The sequence below is a fragment of the Diospyros lotus genome, chromosome 11, assembly GCF_014633365.1.
Source record: "Diospyros lotus cultivar Yz01 chromosome 11, ASM1463336v1, whole genome shotgun sequence".
NCBI lineage: Eukaryota > Viridiplantae > Streptophyta > Magnoliopsida > Ericales > Ebenaceae > Diospyros > Diospyros lotus.
In genome coordinates this window covers 5,942,568-5,961,093 of record NC_068348.1, presented here as the reverse complement: position 1 = coordinate 5,961,093, position 18,526 = coordinate 5,942,568, and the positions used below count along the sequence as shown (strand labels likewise).

General features: G+C 33.0%; 1 protein-coding gene across 1 annotated transcript; it reads right to left on the bottom strand.

Annotated features, from left to right (window-relative positions):
• Positions 1 to 6,018: 6,018 nt before the first annotated feature.
• On the bottom strand, positions 6,019 to 11,198 carry LOC127812963 (probable trehalase). Its single transcript, XM_052353584.1, has 11 exons — positions 10,560 to 11,198; positions 10,137 to 10,256; positions 9,888 to 10,003; positions 9,500 to 9,600; positions 9,293 to 9,402; positions 8,957 to 9,029; positions 8,702 to 8,869; positions 8,526 to 8,613; positions 7,442 to 7,541; positions 7,129 to 7,342; positions 6,019 to 6,171 (listed from the first exon to the last, which is right to left on the bottom strand). Exons 1-11 carry the CDS (start codon positions 11,159 to 11,161, stop codon positions 6,082 to 6,084), a joined length of 1,782 nt encoding a protein of 593 aa, XP_052209544.1. The 5' UTR covers positions 11,162 to 11,198; the 3' UTR covers positions 6,019 to 6,081.
• Positions 11,199 to 18,526: the final 7,328 nt, after the last annotated feature.

The following is an 18,526-nucleotide window of genomic DNA, read 5'->3' as shown; positions in this document are numbered from 1 at the left end:
TACCATTTACCACATTATGCTACATGAAATTGAATATATTATGTTAAGTTATCAATTGAATATATGAAATTGAATATATTAAGTTACCATTTACCATTTATGCTATATTAAGTTACCATTTATGCTACATTAAGACACTAGAGAAACAAAAGTATATTATATGTGATCAAGTTACCATTTATGCTACATGAATATATATTAAGTGAATTCAAAGAAATAACATCATTTGAAATGTAAACAAAGGGTTACCACAACTCGGCCAGCCCTAGCCCCAAACACAATGGGCTAGGCCCATGAACCAACTTGGCCAACCCCATAACCGGCAATTGCTGGCGACCATCGTTGGAGCCAGCCAGAGATTTCCACAATCAAAACCTACTATTAGAAACACTAGCTCAATGGGGGTTAACATACACAAAAGTGGGCCACATTCAACGGTTGGATTTTCGTAGATTGAATTTTTAACTTTAAAACCCACTGCCAGTTATCACCGGCCATCGTGGCCGGTGGTTTCCGGCGATCAGAGGTAACCACCCGATACCCTTATCCCTATTGACCCACATAACCAAAAACCCCCAACATCCAACGACTGAATCTACAGAAATCTAAGTTTAAAGCTTTCGGTCAAACCAAAATAAGGCATATGTACGTATATATCATCATTATGTGTTGAAAATCATCACTAAATGACTTAGGCTGCGTTCTCTTTGCTATTTTCAAGTCATTTTTAGTTTTCAATTTTCTAAAATAATAAAAACGCGTTCTCTTTACTGTTTTTAAAAATGTATTTTTGAAAACAAAAAAAAAAATTGTAAAGAAAACTCAAAACAACAAAAAGTTGTTTTGAGTGTTTTCATCCAAAACAAATTCAAAACTCAAAACTCATTTATTTATTTATTTATTCATATATTTATTATTATAATGAAAAAATATTACAAAATTCATTAACTTTAAAATGTAGATATTTTTTTAATAATTTATAAACATTAAATATTTTTAATTTACTAAATAATCAAATTTATTGAATAAAATATCATTAAAAAATTATTTTCAAAATTTGAAAGAGAACGCATTTTCTAATTTTCTATTTTGAGAAATAGTTTTTTAAAATGACAAAGAGAACGTGTTTTCAATTTTCTAAAAACAGACTATCAAAATAGAAAACTAAAAATTAATTCAAAACTCAAAACTGAAAATTAAAAAGCAAAGAGAACACAGCCTTACCTTCTTGTAGATTGGGGCTAATGGAGAAGGAATCGAGAGCGAAAGATAGAAAATGAGAAAGATGGTCAGAGTTCCTTTGGCTTGTTATGGTTGATATATTGTCGCACAGGTAGGAGACACAGAGATCGAATGGGAACAAGCAGGGCGGTCGGAGACGTCACCAAACGGAAAAGAGAAACAGAGAGACGGCAAGAGCAGAAGCGTTAGAGAGAGAGAGAGAGAGAGAGAGAGATCGTGTAGAAATGAGCCTAACGGACATGCTAGTTCGAGAGAAAGGGATGAATTTTGGGTATTTAAATTGAGGTTATAAGAGTCATTTTGGCCATGGGTAAAATTGTAATTTGGCGCGAGATGACACTTAGGGTGGCCGAATAGCATAACTCATTGTAGACCTTATTAAAAGCACAAAATATGCCAAGCTTGATGTTAGAACACGACAGTGCATGTTTGTTAGTTATGGCTAAGATGTTTTTGGCTATAGATTTTATGATCCGATTAAAAAAAAAAAACTTGTCAAAAGCTGCGATGTTATGTATGTTGAAGACTATTGAGGATATTGATAAAGTTGAAAAACCAGTTACTCAATATAGCTGTGATCAAAATGACTTTGAAATAACTTCTTCAATAATGGTGCCAGAACGAGTTGAAGAAAAGATACAAGATGACCAACAAGGTCTAGGTGATGTTAATGCTCCGATGCAAATTGAGCTAGATGACAATGATCATGATCAACCATTAGTATTAATGGATTCAACCCTTTGTTGTACCAGGAGATCTATTAGAAATAAATAGTGTTCTACTAGATATCATAGTAGCCATTACACACTCTTGACTGACGGAGGAGAACTAGAGAGTCTCGGAGAATCTATGAAAGATGAAAACAAAGAGAAATGGATTGATGCCATGAAAGACGAGTAGAAGTCCTTGCATGAGAATAAAACCTTTGAGTTGGTGAAGTTACCTAAAGGTAAGAGAGCTTTAATGAACAAATAATTTAGTCCACACCCATGGTATAAAGCTAGATTGGTTGCCAAATAATTTAGTCAAAGAAAGGTATTGACTTTGATAAGATTTTTCTCCTGTTGTGAAGATGTCATCCATTCATGTTATGCTTGGTCTAGTAGCTAGCCTTGATTTAGAGATCGAACAGATAGATGTTAAAATTGTTTTTCTTCATGGTGGCCCAGACAAAAAGATATACATGGAGCAATCAAATAGTTTCATGATAAGAGGAAAAGAGAATTATGTTTGCAAATTGAATAAAAGTCTTTATGGCTTGAAACAAACACCTAGACAATAGTATGAGAAGTTTGAGTCAATCATGGGGAAGCAAGGCTACAAAAAGACTACTTTTGATTATTGTGTTTTTATACAAAAGTCTCTAATGATGATTTTACCATTCTTTTGATCTTTGTGAATGATATGTTGATTATTGGTAGAAACACTTTTAGAATTGACAGCTTGAAGAAGTAGTTGAACAAGTCTTTCACCATGAGAGACTTAGGACTAGCAAAACAGATCCTTCATATTTAGATCATTCTAGATAGAAATGCTAAGAAGTTGTGGTTGTCACAAGAGAAGTGCATTGAAAAAGTACTTTAGAGGTTCAATTAGACAAGGCTAAAGTGGTTAATTCTCCTCTTACTAATCACTTTAAATTGATCACTAGAAAAATCCTTCTACAAAGCAAGAACAATAAGAGATGGACATGGTTCCATGCTTTAGCTGTTGGTATTTTAATGTACTGTATGGTATGCACTCAACTAGATATAGCTCATGATGTTGGTGTTGTTAGTTGATTTCTTTCAAATCCGACTAAAGAACATTGGGATGCAGTTAAATAGATTTTTAAGTATCTTCGAGGTACTACTAGTGTATGTTTGTGCTTTGGAAATGATGCACCTATACTTGTTGGTTATACAAATGCAAACATGCTTGGTGATGTTGACTCTAGGAAGTCTACTTCATGGTACTTGATCACTTTTGCAGGAGGAGTTGTGTCATGACAGTCTAAATTGCAAAAATATATTGCACTTTCTACCGTTGAGACAAAGTTTATTGTAGTTGTAAAACCTTGTAAAGAGTTGCTAAAAAAATTTGTTCAGGAACTTAGTTTCAAGTAAGACAAGTACAAACTATTTTGTGATAGTCAAAGTGCAATTCACCTCAATAAGAATTCTATTTTTTACTCTTGATCAAAACATATTGATGTAATGTATCATTGGATTAGGAATGTGGTCGAAATGAAACAGTTTCAGCTTGAAAAGATCTATACTAATGACAATGGGCATTGTTGACAAGTCTTTATCTATCATGGGAGAAATTTGAGTTCTGTTGTTTTGTAGTTGGGATGACCACTTCCCCATATGGGCGTGAGGGGGAGGATTGTTAAGTGGGTCTAGTTCATTGAGGCTGAATTAGAATAAATTAATAATATATATATAGTTGTGCATACTTGTGTGACCTATTATATATATATTATAAAGGTGCACCCATGCGAAACACTAATTGAGAAATTAAAGAGGAGAAGAAATTGAGAAGCAATGATTGAGATGACATGCAGAAGAAGAAGAATAAAATAAAAAATATTTGAATTTTGCAAATCTTTGGCCAAGATCAAGTGGTAATTTCAACTCAAATCTTGATGAAATTTTAATATCCAAGTACTATAAGGTGCACGTTTCCAATTGATGTCTCAACATTTTTTTTTTTTTTGGATATTTTTCAAATTTCCTAATTTTTTTCTGTATAAATTCCAACAATTTGATTCTTGAGATCTGATTAAGAAGGTGTGTCTCTACTTGATCTAAAGAAGAATTTTTGTATTTGCCCATTATTTCGATAGTGGAAGATTGATTGGCTTGTATCCCTGATTTTTACTCTCCACACTAGAATGAATTTCCATGTAAAAATATACTATATTAATTGTGTGTTTGCCTTAATTCTTAATTTATTATTCATTTATGCGAGTTTCTCTCAACAATACAAACATAGTTTTATTTCTTATTATTAAGAGCATTTTCCTTAATTCTTGAACCTTTGGCTTAATTGTTATTAAGATCAAGTAGTTGCTGAAGCAGACAAAATGTTAGATAATGAATAGCAACAAATCTGCTTCAATTTGACACTGCTATTATATCAAGAAACCATGATTTTATGTGCATAATATGGTACCTGAGTTATAGTTTAATGGTAAGTAATAACGCTGTGAATTCAAATTTGTGTTGGAATTTAGGATTTAAGATTTTCTTATGTGAATTTCGTGTTTGTTTCTCACAATCCCTTTCTAGAAACTACTATATTCATAATATGTTTTGGGTCCAAAAGGCAAGACCCTATTATTCATTTTACCTTAAGGCCGCCCCATTTGAAATCTCTTGGCTTTAATTCTTCTTCTCTTTGGCTTAATTGAAATCTTTTTTTATTCAGTTATATCTAACAAATTTATTTAAGAAGAAACATATGTATTAATACTCTTTGCTCAATTGCAGTCAATCAATCTTCAGATCTTGAGGCCTGATCTAATGGTTGGAGCCTTTGCTCCAAGGCTGAAGTACCTCTCTGCCTTGCTCTGTTTTTGCAGGACTTTTCCTTCATCTCTTGCTATCATCCCAGGCTTCCCAGCAAACATTGTTGGGTAGTATAAGGGGTTTATGTTGCTTAGGATGGGATTGGATAAATACATAATAAAATAAGAGAAATAAAGAATACAAAAGTTTAATGTAATTCCACCTTAATGCCTACATCTACTATACCACCACAAAGGGATAGTTCTATGAGTTAAGTCCAAGCCTGTTTGATTTCGTCTAGATCAGAGAGATTACTGTGCCATCTTTGTTCATTCTGGAAGAGTGTCCCTTTTTTCTAGATCTTTTGCCAAAGGACTGCTACAACTATTATAGCTTTTTTCTAAAAATCTTTCTTTATGTACTAATCATGTAATACTCCAAGGATCTAGAAAATAGTAGTATATATCGAAAATAAATAAGAAAAGAAACAACATCAACTGAATACCCTTTTGGACTGAATATAAGCAAAAAAAACTCTAAGGTTAAACATATTTGAATTGGAAAAATTCAAGGATGGATGACCCCTGAGAAGTTCGCGTAAGCCCATCAAAGTAAGTTATTCTGATTCTTCCTATCACTCGATGCAGAATATTATATATCATCTGGATATTAAGTATTAGCGTCATCCACTTTGTGTGTGTATATCGTTGTGCATCCACTTTGTGTGTCTATATATATATACACACACACAAATATCAAATACCTTTCCCAATGCAACTCTTTTGCTATGAAAATCATTTACAATCTAGGCTGCATCCTTATTTTCAAGAAGATCTCTCAATCCCACCATATTTTATAGCTGTTGTCGTCTGGAGCCCTTGCCATGTTGTCTTAAAATTATTTTTGAGCAATATTGGGATCCTCAATGACAGTGTCTTGTTATGGCCATTTGCACTGGCAAGACAAGGAGATAAGAGGTCTAAGCCTAGTATTATGTTCAAATTCTTTATATCCTCATAAATCTTCACTCCCGTCGTTCATTGTTTCATTAAAAGGTGATGAACCATTATAGTAAACTCTAATGGCTCAAGCTCTACACAGATGAAAATGTGACCCATATCAATGAACTCATTTGAAATCCAAACCATAGTAAAAACAAGTGATGTTTGTGACAAAAAATATGATTATGTTGGAAACTCTATACTACATGATCTCTTGTGTGTGCTCTTTAATGAAATTTAGTAGAATTTGTTTGATTCAATTCCATATAATTTATTTTAAGATGCGAACAATTACACAAATTTCATATGAATCCCTAACTGTTCCCAAAAGCAATCAATTTCTCTGCTCAATTGCAATCATCAATCTTCAGTTCTTTAGCCCAACCAAACTCTTCCAAGAATGACAAGACCACCCCATTTGACCATCCAAAGCCCGTCTGTGTTGCAGGAAAGCCAGGACAAGTTTTGAGTCAGTTAAACAACATAACGCAAAGCCCTATTCTTTCAAGTAGGAAATCAATAACTTGCATTTAGAAATAAGTTGAGAAATACCCTAATAGGTTCTACAATACCCAATTCTACCTGATAATCGATAACGAAGATTTGAGAATATTTCAAAGAGGTTAAAAACCAACTTTAGATGCTCCTACTTAAGAATAACTCGTGGTGTTACAAGTGATATTTAAAGTGACCCAAAATCGAAATCAAAATTTGAGCAAGTTGAGATTTGCAACTTGGTGAGGATGCCAAGGTCAAAATTAGGAAAATTTGTCACAAACCAATGTCCTATTAGTAATTTACAAGAAAAATAGAAGTATATTATATGGTTACTAAGAATCCAAGAGTTACTTCAGCTAACATTTTTAGGAGAGTTTAAAAAACATGAAGAAAAAGGGTACAAAATCTTAGTTACAAAGATATACTAAAAAACAAGTGGAAGAAATTGTATTTTTAACAGATAAAAACAAAATGAAAAGCTTAAAAGGAGTCCAAATGCCAAAAACATTTAATGAAAAGAAGACATGCTTGGACTGCTATATCTTATCTGTATATTTCTTAGACAAATAATGGTAGCTTTTAAACTATACGCGCTTCTACTAAAATCAGAAACCAAAAGTGCAGCAATAGTGCTTAAAGATTATAATAGCTCTATGAGACTAGCAAATCCATTTCTCAGAAACCAAAAACAAGACACTCCTAAACAACAAGTTTCTTGTTTTTTTTATTTGCCAATCCTAATAATGAGATGACATGACACGTGATACAACGGCCTTACATAGATAGAGATGATTGAGGAGTTAGTTGAATTCATTGACCTAGTGGGATAAAGATTTGTGACCCTGAGATCATTGTTGTGCTGTTATCCTAAAAGTGAGATGGGAACAGTCCATTACCTGGGGAACGTATTCACCACCACCTCCAAATTCTCCGCATTTCTCAACATCATATTTCTCATGCATTGCTCCTGATTTCTTGTAAGCAACATAGTTGGTCCTGATCCACCTCACAGCAATGTCCTCTGCCAAAGCTCTCGCCTCCTTCGATCCTGACTTGACCAAACCTTCAACAATCATATGTTGAAGTGGTGCCCAACCATTTGGAAAGTCCCTTCACAAAACATAGTTAGATAATACAGAAATGATCTGTTTACAGTAGAACTGATTTGTTTGAGATTCAAGGTAAACAGGTTGGTAGCTAAATGCTTACCATTGTTGTCCAGAATTGGTCAAAGTTGTTGCAATACCAACTGCACGGATCAGCCCAGAACTTTGAAGGCTCTGCACGGCTCTTTCCACCAACGCACGATCTTTACAGATTTAGACACAAGCAGTATTCTCATTATAGCTTGTCAAAGTATGGGGCTTTATGCTATATCATAAAAGCAAGCCCAAATGACGATTATTCTGGAGTGTTCATGGATAATTAAGGCCAAAAAAGCAAGGTAACATCACTTTCCTTATGGCAACTGGTTAAAGGTTACACTTCTGTTCTTAGTTTGCAATTCCATCTACCTTTCTTACACACAAGTTCTTACGAAGCACCAAAATTTAAACCAATCAGAGTTGTAACATTTGTCGAGGGAATCAAACTAATCCATTGTCTCTTGATCAGGCAAGTTTCAAGAAAATGAGCGACTTGAAACACTTTCAACTTTGCTCATTGACTAGTCTAAACTTCATAGTAGTCAATACTGTAATGGAGAAGGTACCGGATTTCTCATTGGTAGAGCACAGCATCATTATTGAAGGCTACCAGGTTCTGTCTCAGATGCATTGACATAATAAATTCATAGTATACATCATACAAAACCATCATTACTGTAAAAAATATGTTACAAACAAATCATTTATTTAACACCACAGTATAATAATGCCCCCAAATCAGCATACAAATTATACATCGAGGTAGATAATACAATTGATAATATAACATATATGAAGACAAAATTATAAAATAGTATCGCTTTGTTCCTGATACAACACATACCAGCCTATACATTACGGTATTGACAATTATGCTAACCTTAGCTTTTATGTGAAGCATGAATTTGGAATTCCGTTTTATTATCAACTAGAGGTGATTACTGTTAAGCTAAAGAAATTCAGTTTTTTGAACAGCAAATATAATCCAAGTTCAAGTCAATCTAAATGTGAAACAAATTGAAACAACCTTCCTCTTTGTAAAGCCTAACTGTTCTATAAAAGACCTGCACCATCTTTAGAAACCAACCACAATACCAAGAAGAAAAAAGAAAAAAGGAAAGAAAAGAAATGAAAAACATGCTACAAACCTGAGTGAAACAAGTCAATCCACAAAGGAATGAAGTTTGAGGCAAATACATTTTGATTTTGTCTCGAGGGCTTCCATGGGTGAGTACCCTAAAAACCATTAATAAGAAACAAATCAGATATAATGGGAGAGCTATTATCTTCATGAAGCCTGCATTCAACAAATCTAGGTACTGGCCTGGCATGTAGTTCCATTGCTGACCCAATAATCTAGCCATTGTCCCATCTTTGCATTCCAAAAAATAGTGTTCATTGAATGTTTTCTTGCTTGAGCAAATTGTAGAAATTGTCCAGCAGTTCTACTATCTCCAGTGGCTTTCGCAAGGAAGGAAATGTCAAGTTCCATCTGGAAAAAGATACTTTAGCTAATGCCATATACCATACAAAATGAAGTCAATTCAACCAAAGCTTCAAAGGAAAACTTGAATCTAACCTTGAGTATGAAAGAATTTAAGTCGACAGGTAAGATTGAAATTGTATTCAATGTGGTGAGGTCAGAGGTATTCCTGCAATAAAAACAAGTTGCCGAATATAGAATAGCGCATCCTAATTAAGTCCCAATTTGAGAGTTGAGCTTATAAGGCCATCTTTTAATTACTCTTAAGCAATCTCATTAAAGGGCCTCCAAAAAATCAGAAAACCAAATCCAAACACCTCTTGAATACTTCTGAAGTCACAAATCATGCAAAAATTAATGAATTGAAAATGATTATCTACGAATATTGTATGAACTATGAAAAAAAAAAATGACTGAATCAGAAGAGATTACCTCATCCATCTTGTACTGAAATCCCAGCCAGATTCATCAGTTGAAGCCAGCTGTCGGTAAAGGAGTTTTTTGTCAGAATCATCCGACAGCTTGGAAGCGGTTTCCTTGTCCTGGGAAAAGGATTACATGAATTCAACATTTCATCATGAATCATTCACATCAGAATTCAGAAACTTATCCCTTATTTATGGTATACAGAGGGCATACAGTGGTCGATGATTCTGGCCTTGGTCTATTCCAGCTTGCATAGTATCGGCTCAGTGTGTGTTTGAACCCGTGAGCATCATACACAGTCACAGCATGTATTCCTAAAAGGATTTTAAGCCAATGAAACTAACCAGAAAACAAAAGGCACACAACTTAAGCTGAGGACAGTAGTATTCGATGTTTCTTCTTTCTTTCCGCTATTTCTGGAACCAAAATGGTAACTTCAGGAACCATCGTTTCCCATACTTAATTTTGCTTTTGAAGTTGAGGTTTCAGAGTAAATTTTTTGAAAACAATTCAATTCTGAAAAACCAAAATACAGTTTTAGGATCATGAGCAAGCTGGTGAATAAACCAAATGAGACATTGAAGACTCTGAAAGTACGTACCTGTAGTCCAGAATTTGTATTCTTTTCGCAAGGCTGGGAGACACTTCTTAACAAAGTCCAAATCATCAGTCCTTTGGTATATATCATGTATCATTGAACTCAGAAGAGGAGTTTGGCTGCAAATTTTCCAACGCACCCATATTAGCAGTTGTTGCAACCCTACTAATCAACATGAAAATCAATCATATATGTACATTGCTTGGAATTTGGACAACAAAATTCCTGTAGTACCCAACAAAGTGCACTTACCTTCTGTTATTGTAATATGCCCTTGCACCATTAAGAACATACCCATGTTCATCAATAAGGGAAATCAGATTACTCGCAACCCCTTTCGCAGTCTCGTGCATTTTACTTGCTAACAAGCCCCTGCATCACAAATTAATTGCCAACCAAAGCTTGTTAGTCATTATGGGTCTAAAAATTACTATTAATTATAAAACTAAATTACCTTTAGGTTGCGTTGGATAGGGCCATTTGTCCCTATTATTAGTCATTTGGAATTTAAAATTTAAAATTTATTGTTTGGTCATATAATTGAGGGAAGCATTTAAACGAATAAAAAATTTAAAATCTTCCTATCCAAATGCTATCTTAAAAAAAGAAACAAGTCTTTTTTTTAATTTTCATTCCCCAATTTTCTCAGAATCCAAACGGGTTTGGGGACTTTACCTGATCACCCAGTAAGAATCCCAGTAATACACCTCTCTAAACCTGGACCCCGGAATTATCACCGGCATAGGCAACGGCAACAGAGTATGAAACTCTGGCAGGTCAAACACCTCGGCCGCCACTTTCCGGCTCAGATTGTTCCAGAACGAGTGCACCTCCAGAGCCCAATCCCTCACCTTCCGGTTCACCACCGCCGGTAAGAACCCCTCCGGTACCCGCACAAAATCCGTCGGTTCCGCCACCACCAGGTTCACCTCGGGCTTCTTCAAGTACTCACCGATAAACGCATTCAGGTCGCTGGCCGGCACTGCCCCGTCCGACGTATTCGGAAGCTTGTCGAAGGCTTTTTGGGTGACCGACAGGTTGCGCTTCAACGACAAGTCCACATAGAGCTTGGGGTCGAAGTCGTCACCGCCGAAGGCCTTCAGCGCCGCTTCCTGGACGCGCTCGAGGAAGGCGACGAGCGGGGTCGTTGGCACCACCGGGCCGGAGTCCCCCGCCGTACACGGCCGCGAACTCTCCGCCATGGCTGCGAAAAGCAGGAAGACGAGAGAAAAGAATAGGGAGGTCCAATTCCGGTTTATGCGAGTGGGAGTCCCCATTGTTGAAGTAGAATTGGGAAGGTACCGTGGGAAGATTGTGTGTGTGGATTTTGAGGATGTTTCTAAGGAGCAAATGATTAATATCTTATCTAAGGAATCATCATAAAAGTGACATAAAAGAGTAGCAAAACGAAGCATGATCCCTGAAAGTCCAAAAGTTTATACAAGTCTAAAGAGACAAAATAATGATCAACCCGCCGTTCTCTTTCTCTCTATCTCTCTATCTGTCTCATTAATGTTGTCAAGACTCATCTATGCACCCAAGACTAAGGCCATCTCCAACCCATGCCAGAATCTGTCTAAGTCAAAAAATAGGAGGAAAGTGCTTGAATTTATCTTGAGCGCAGCTCTTTATATGTCTTTTGTCGTTTCTTAAAATTTGGCTTTCATTAAAATGGCTCCTATAAATGAAGAGCTAAAATTTACTCTCTATTCTATTTTATATATATTTTATATGTATTAAAGTATTTTATATTTTATGTATTTAATTATTTTTTTAAATATGTGTATTTAATTATTTTGTGTATTTGATTATATATTTTGTGTAAATATTTAAATATATATTTGTAAATATTTGATTATATATTTAAAATAATAATTATTATATCACAAGGATAGTATTTATTTGTGTGATTTTTTATACAGTTTGACAATAAAATTTTGAATTATGAAAATATTTTAAATAATTTTGTTAAATAATTATTTTTAAAAAATATTAGTAAATTTATTTATAAATATATTAAATATTATAAAAATCTAATATCGTCATATTTATTATTAAATTATTAAATAAATAATAAAATCTTATAATAATAAAAATTATAAGTGAGGTAAAATAAATATAATTAAAATTTATTAATAAATAAGTGGAATAAGGAGTGTGATAGGGAGGAGAATAAGGAGTGCGGTTGGAGCACGCACAGTTTTTTAAACAAAATCAGAATAGGGAATGAATTATTTATAATATAATAGAGAATAGAACAGGGAGTGTGATTGAAAATAGCCTAAGACATCTATGCACCCAAGACTAAGACATCAATGCCCTTCAACTTTACACTTCCATGAAAAATTATGCATTATGTTAATTATTTTTTTAAGAATAATAATTAAAATATAATAAATTTATTGAATTTTAAATGAATTATATTTATTGAACAAACAACACACACTTCACTTGGAGTTCGACCAATTAGACATTTTGAAGAAAATTTGCCATCCAATCCAAGGATTAACACCAAAACAACACAACACATGTGGAATGATCTTTGAAAAAAAAAAATTTAAAATTAACTATACATATATTTTAAATTTAAAAAAAATAATATTATTCATCTAGATTCAAGATTCATCTTCAATCTAGATAACACATTTTTATTAAACAATAAAAAAGTATAAGTACTAATATTTATTATATATCTTTTTATTATCCAATAAAAATGTATTATTGATTAAAAATTCATCTCCCATCTAAATAAATAGATTACTCATTTTAAAATTAAATTTAGAATTAAGAATTAACTAAATATATTATATTTAATAATAATTTAAATAAAAATAAATAGTCAATTCACAAAGGAATGAAGTTTGAGGCAAGTACATTTTGATTTTGGCAACTGCTGTCACGTCTTGTACTCTCTAAATTAATTAATTTCCATCAAAAATTAGAAAAACGAAAACGCAGAAAAATTCGTCATTTTTTGGTCAACCTAAGTTCTCGCTCCATTTCAACATCAAACTTTTTTTATACCCTTTTTATATTTATAAAATTATAAATAAATACTATATACCCTTTTTGAACAGAGTTTTATAAAGCTTAGGACTGTTGACATCCACAAGGCCAACCAATATATTAATAAATATTTTTAATATTTTAAGTCATATATATAATCTTGTTGGGAGTGTACCTAGCAATTTTAAATAATATAAAATAATTCAAATAATATAATATTAAAAAATATATCAATAAATTATTACAATTCTTCTGAACACATTTTCATATTTTGATAATGTCACATAATAACATCATTATCAATTTCATTAAATATATATTTTTCAATATACGCAACCAAACTATCATTCAACTATTGCTCTCTCATTTGATTGCACAATTGAGTCTTAACAAGTTTCATGATAAAAAAATACTCTTTTACAGTGATAACAAGAAGAATTAATAGTAGTGTCAAAAGTTTGTAAACTAATATATACACATCATTTTTCTTCGTCGTTATCAACTTTTGTGCAAAATCACTAAGGCCCTGTAGTCTTTCAAAATTTTTGTAAATACGCATATCAATAATATATGTTTCAAGGATATCATCAAAGCGCCAAGAGATCTATTGGTAAAAAATTTTCAAGATAATACTCACCAAGTCGAATAAATTTATTATTATCAAAAGTAGAGAATGAATCATCTAGACACAGGCATGCTACACAAAAGCATAATTCACTATTTACCTTAGAAAAACGATCATTCAACTCCTGAAGTTGTATATCAATAATTGCATAAAAGAAATCCACCCATAAGTAATGCAAATTTGTCATTTCTGAAGTGTTACGCCATGAACGACCTGGAGGTTTATAAATATCATCTATGTTGGGAACATCAATACTGTACTTCTGACGAAAAGAATAAACTGTTTCCAAAAAAGAATCCCATCCATTGTCTCTCATTGCTTGAAACTATTATTTACAAATTTTCACTAATCTCATGGCATTAGCAATATCTTGATCTTTCTTTTGTAGTGCCTTTGACAATTCATTTGACATTTCTAAAATCTTTTTCATAAGATGTAGACTAAATGCAAAGTCAAATATTTTTATCAAACTCAACAAATTACGTGCTTCATCTCTTTTTTCAGAACTTGAAGTATCATTATCAATCATTTCAAGGACATCAATTGTAGGTGAAAACATATAAATCAAGTTTAATAAAGAACTATAGTGAGAGCCCTAAGAGTAGTTTGTTGATTAAGGCCCCGTCCACTTGATATTTCACCATGACTAAGTGCTTCAAGAATTTGGAGTCTTTGTTTTTCTCTAAGAAGATCACACCGTTTAACAGATCCTCCAACAACATTCACAACCCTGTCAACCAAGTTAAAGAATACTTCAATCTCTACATGCTTGTTTGCTACAGTTACAAGAGCTAGTTGAAGTTGATGAGCAAAGCAATAAATATAAAAAGCACTTGGATACTCATTTAAAATAAGTGTTTTGAGACCATTAAACTCACCTTGCATATTTTCGTTGGTCCCTTAAGGAATGGCCACTCAAGGGGGGTGAATTGAGTGTTTAAATTTTTTTTCTATTTTAATAAATATTATTGATTAATTATTTTCTCTAATAATATATATAAATTATTTTCTTTTAATTAAATTCTTGTTATTTAATTTTAAACAAATTAAGATTTTATAACTATGTATATGTAAGTTTGAGATTAATAAATTGCAAACCATAAGTGTACGAGTGTAATAAAACTTTTATATTTTTTTCTTTATTTTGGCGAGAGGTTTATACTTATCAGTGTACGAGTGCAGTTGTAGTCCAAATTTAAATTTGTATTTTCTGGATGAGTCCAGGTCGTTCACTGAGAGATTTGGTTATGGCAAAAGAAAAAGAATGTCACACACACGCACATGCATTTGGATGAATTGGTAACAAGATTTTTTATGAATTTTTAGATAACAAATACTAGGAAATAAAGTAAGACAGAAGTTGAAATAAATGCTGTATATGAGAATATGAAATTGAATAGTACTTGAGTTAAGACAATTTCAACACCAATCTGTTAATTCCCAAATTTTTGCAAAAAAGATTAGCAACATTAATTTAATTTCAGATATGGGAGTTTGTTATTAAATGCAATTAGAGATAATGATAGTTCTAGTTTAAGCAATCCCCATACATGATATGTGGGATTCTAATTTAAGCAATTACTATAAATCCAATTGTAATTAATACACAAAATAACTAAATTAATCATCCGGGTTTGGGTATGATAACGTTTCCAATTCTAGTAACTCTCATGCGTGGCATGAAAGCTCTAAGTTAGGTTTACGCTCAAATCCAAACCTAGTGATTTCTCAATAATTAATACACACTCATACTGAAATTTAAATTAATGTTACTCATTTAAAGCACAACTTTCTTTGGGAATCATTGGCGTTGGACACTGTCCTTACCTTAATCCAAGATTGGATTTAGCTACTCATCTCCATTTGAAAGTTAATTGACAGGAATTTAAATGGCATAATTTAAATAACAAAATTTAAATGACAGGAATTAAAATAGCAGAGATTAATTGGCCATTTATGCGGTGGATAATAAAAAGATTTGAATTAAAATTGCAGAAATTTAAAAGTAGAAATTAACTAGCTATTTAGGCGATGGATAATAAAGTAACAATAAATGACATAAGAATTCAAGAGAAAAAAGAAATAAAGTAAGATCACAAGAGAAGACAATAGAAAAAAGAAGAGAAAATAAGAACAATTCTCAAAGAGAAAATCTAAGAAAATAACTAAGTTTTGATTCAAGAATAATAATCACCTTATAAGTGCAACCAAGTGAACTATTTATAGCCCACAAGATGCAATACAAATCATACAATTTCAGTTATTCAACTAGATATAATTATATCTAATGAGCATTCATACACCTAAAGTTAATTGAATTTTAGCTAAAATACACACCTAAGGTTAAATGAATTTTAGCTAAAAAAAACACACCTAATAAAGCACTCATAAAATAAATATTTAAAAATAAAAAAATAGATTTTTTACAAGTTGGGTTTTGGGTCTTCTTTATGTTGGATTTGGGCCTTCCTTAGAATTAAAATGATTGGGCCTTCCTTGGAATTAAAATGCTTGGGCTTTCTTTGGTTGGACTCCATTGAATAGTTGACCCAATTGCACTAGATTTTGAGTAGTAACATTGGCCATCCGATTGACTCTTTAACATCTTCAATTACTCGGCAAATGTCAATTTTTTCATATCATCCTAACAATAGTACATAATGTGCATAATTATTCAAATTTAAACATTAATATAAGATAAAAAATAAGGATATAATTTATTAAGATTTAGAAAAATCAACTCCTCATCATACCCCCCAACTTAAATATTGCTAGTCCCTTAGCAATCAGACTATACACCTACCAAGATTTATTCCCAATAACTGTATGAATGTAAAAATTTCAAATTCGAAACCTAAATGCATGAAATCGAATAAGTAATTTAGCATTCTAAATTAGATTTTTAGTTAAGGGTTATACAATCTTAGGAATGGCAATTAGGATAACCAACACACAGACTTGCTCTATCGAAGTTTCAACTTTAAACCTTACTATGGATTTTTCCTCTAATAAAAATGATTCCTCAGGTGTACACACAAGGGGATGCACCATTATAAGAGTAAATGCAGAACAAGTTCAAAACTCGGTGTCATCCCAAATACAAGGAACGTATTTTTAGGAAAGAATAGGGAAATTGACATAACTTTATGACTAGAATAATGCCCTAAATAAATAGCTTCTGAATTTAAACATGATTCACTACTCTGAACTCAAATTCTGAGATCACATGATTTATAGCATCAAGAGGGACTAGACCGGGTTGTAATGGGGCTATGAGGTTATACGGGCTGTCAAAGAAAAAATAGAGTATGCAAAGGGTATGTCGGGATTTTTTTTTTCTTCAGCATTTATTTTGAAACAATTGTGCTGAATAGCTAAGAGAATTCCTCTTTTTTCACCTTTCTTTTCTTTTTTTTTTCTTTTTTTTTTAAATATGAAAATAGCTAGATAGACTGATTCTCAAAAAACACACCAGGTTAGACAAAATTCATATGGTTATGGGTTAAACGAGGGTAACGAAAGAAATTATACTACAAATGGCTCAAATGGGCTAGCAAGGGAGGTTAATGTAAAGAACGAAAAAGGTTAATAAGCCCAAAATGAAAGAAATTGATCCCCCTATCATGCTTCTACAAAATGATGTTACTCAGTCATCTAATTCGGAGTTTGAAACTAGTCAAATTCATCTGCTCTTATACTAGACATTCAAAGCAAATTGATGTTTTGAAACTATTGAAAAGATGAGATAAACAATAAAGCATATTTAGAGTAAGTGTTATTTCACTCAGAATTAACGGTTATTAGGCTCAAACACTCACTTAGGTAATAGTCTCCACTTCTGTTGAGGGATCATACAGTGTACTAATAAGCTAATTACTGTTACCTTTGACTTTATGATTGATAACCAATTTTTAAATTTTGAATACCTGATGAATGCAAATTTACTTGTTCTAATGCATATACGTTTTCAAATAAGAAATCAATGCATTCATGTTTCGTATTGCAAACTTAACCGGCTATCAATGCATAACTCCAAAGCTTTGGGGATAGCGTTATTTAAAACACATATTTTTTTTTTAATAAGAGCAGATAAAGATAATCAATTCACACAAGATTACAAGCAAGTAATAGCAAACTCACAATTAAACATGAACCAGATAATTCATAACTAGACCTTACACCCACCAACTTGAATTGTAGTAATAAAATAGGGTTGTTAAGAATACTTGTAACTCCACAAGTTCATAGATTTATTGTGAATTGCTAAAACTCAAACAAACAAATGAGCATACCATGGGATAGCAATGTGTACAGAGCCATCTCATTCAAAGGTCCCTGGGTGTTTTGTGTTGTGTAATATTAAATTATGCTTGTTTTTATTTCAGATTGTACCCTGAGGGGATATGGTAGGTTTATAGACCCTAATGTGGTGTGTAATATTGAGTTGCTCTTGTTTATGCGAGCATGTGAACACTATTGTGTTTGTCTATGAGTAAGAATGTATGAATGCGGCTTCCGTTGTCAATATCAAGGAGGACGTGTAATGTTTTAATGGGTTTTGGCATTTATGTCATCTTGTTGTGGGTCCGTGGCTAGGGGAGCCTATAATTAGTGGTATCAGAGTTGGGGTTTGAGATTAGTCTCTGTACACGTAGGAATGTTGGGTAGAGTTAAGGGTATTTTTAGCAAATAGAGGCGTGACTAAGTATGAATTAGACTCTAAAAATGTTAGTTGTGCAGGAAAATGAGTGCTCGTTAAGGAAGGCTATCGACCTGAAGCTTAAGCCATGGCCAACTTGCACCCACACCTGCACCTGCGTCTGATACTTCAGGGGAGTCCAATGGAGGGCTGCGACAAGAGATGGATGAGGTGCATGAAGCTTTAGTAGGGATACGGAGGACGATTGAGATGCTTGTTGCCAATCAAGTGAGGAATGATTAGGGGCAAGAACAAGTACGACAGGAGATCGAGAATAATCGTGGTCAAGTCTCCAATCTAAAGGTTCAAGGG

Coding starts and splice junctions, on each gene's coding strand:
- LOC127812963 (XM_052353584.1), bottom strand. CDS start 11,161: ATGGGGACTCCCACTCGCATAAACCGGAATTGGACCTCCCTATTCTTT. Junction 8,870..8,956: donor TAAATTCTTTCATACTCAAG/GTTAGATTCAAG, acceptor ATCTTTTTCCAG/ATGGAACTTGACATTTCCTT. Junction 7,343..7,441: donor ACCAATTCTGGACAACAATG/GTAAGCATTTAG, acceptor TGTTTTGTGAAG/GGACTTTCCAAATGGTTGGG.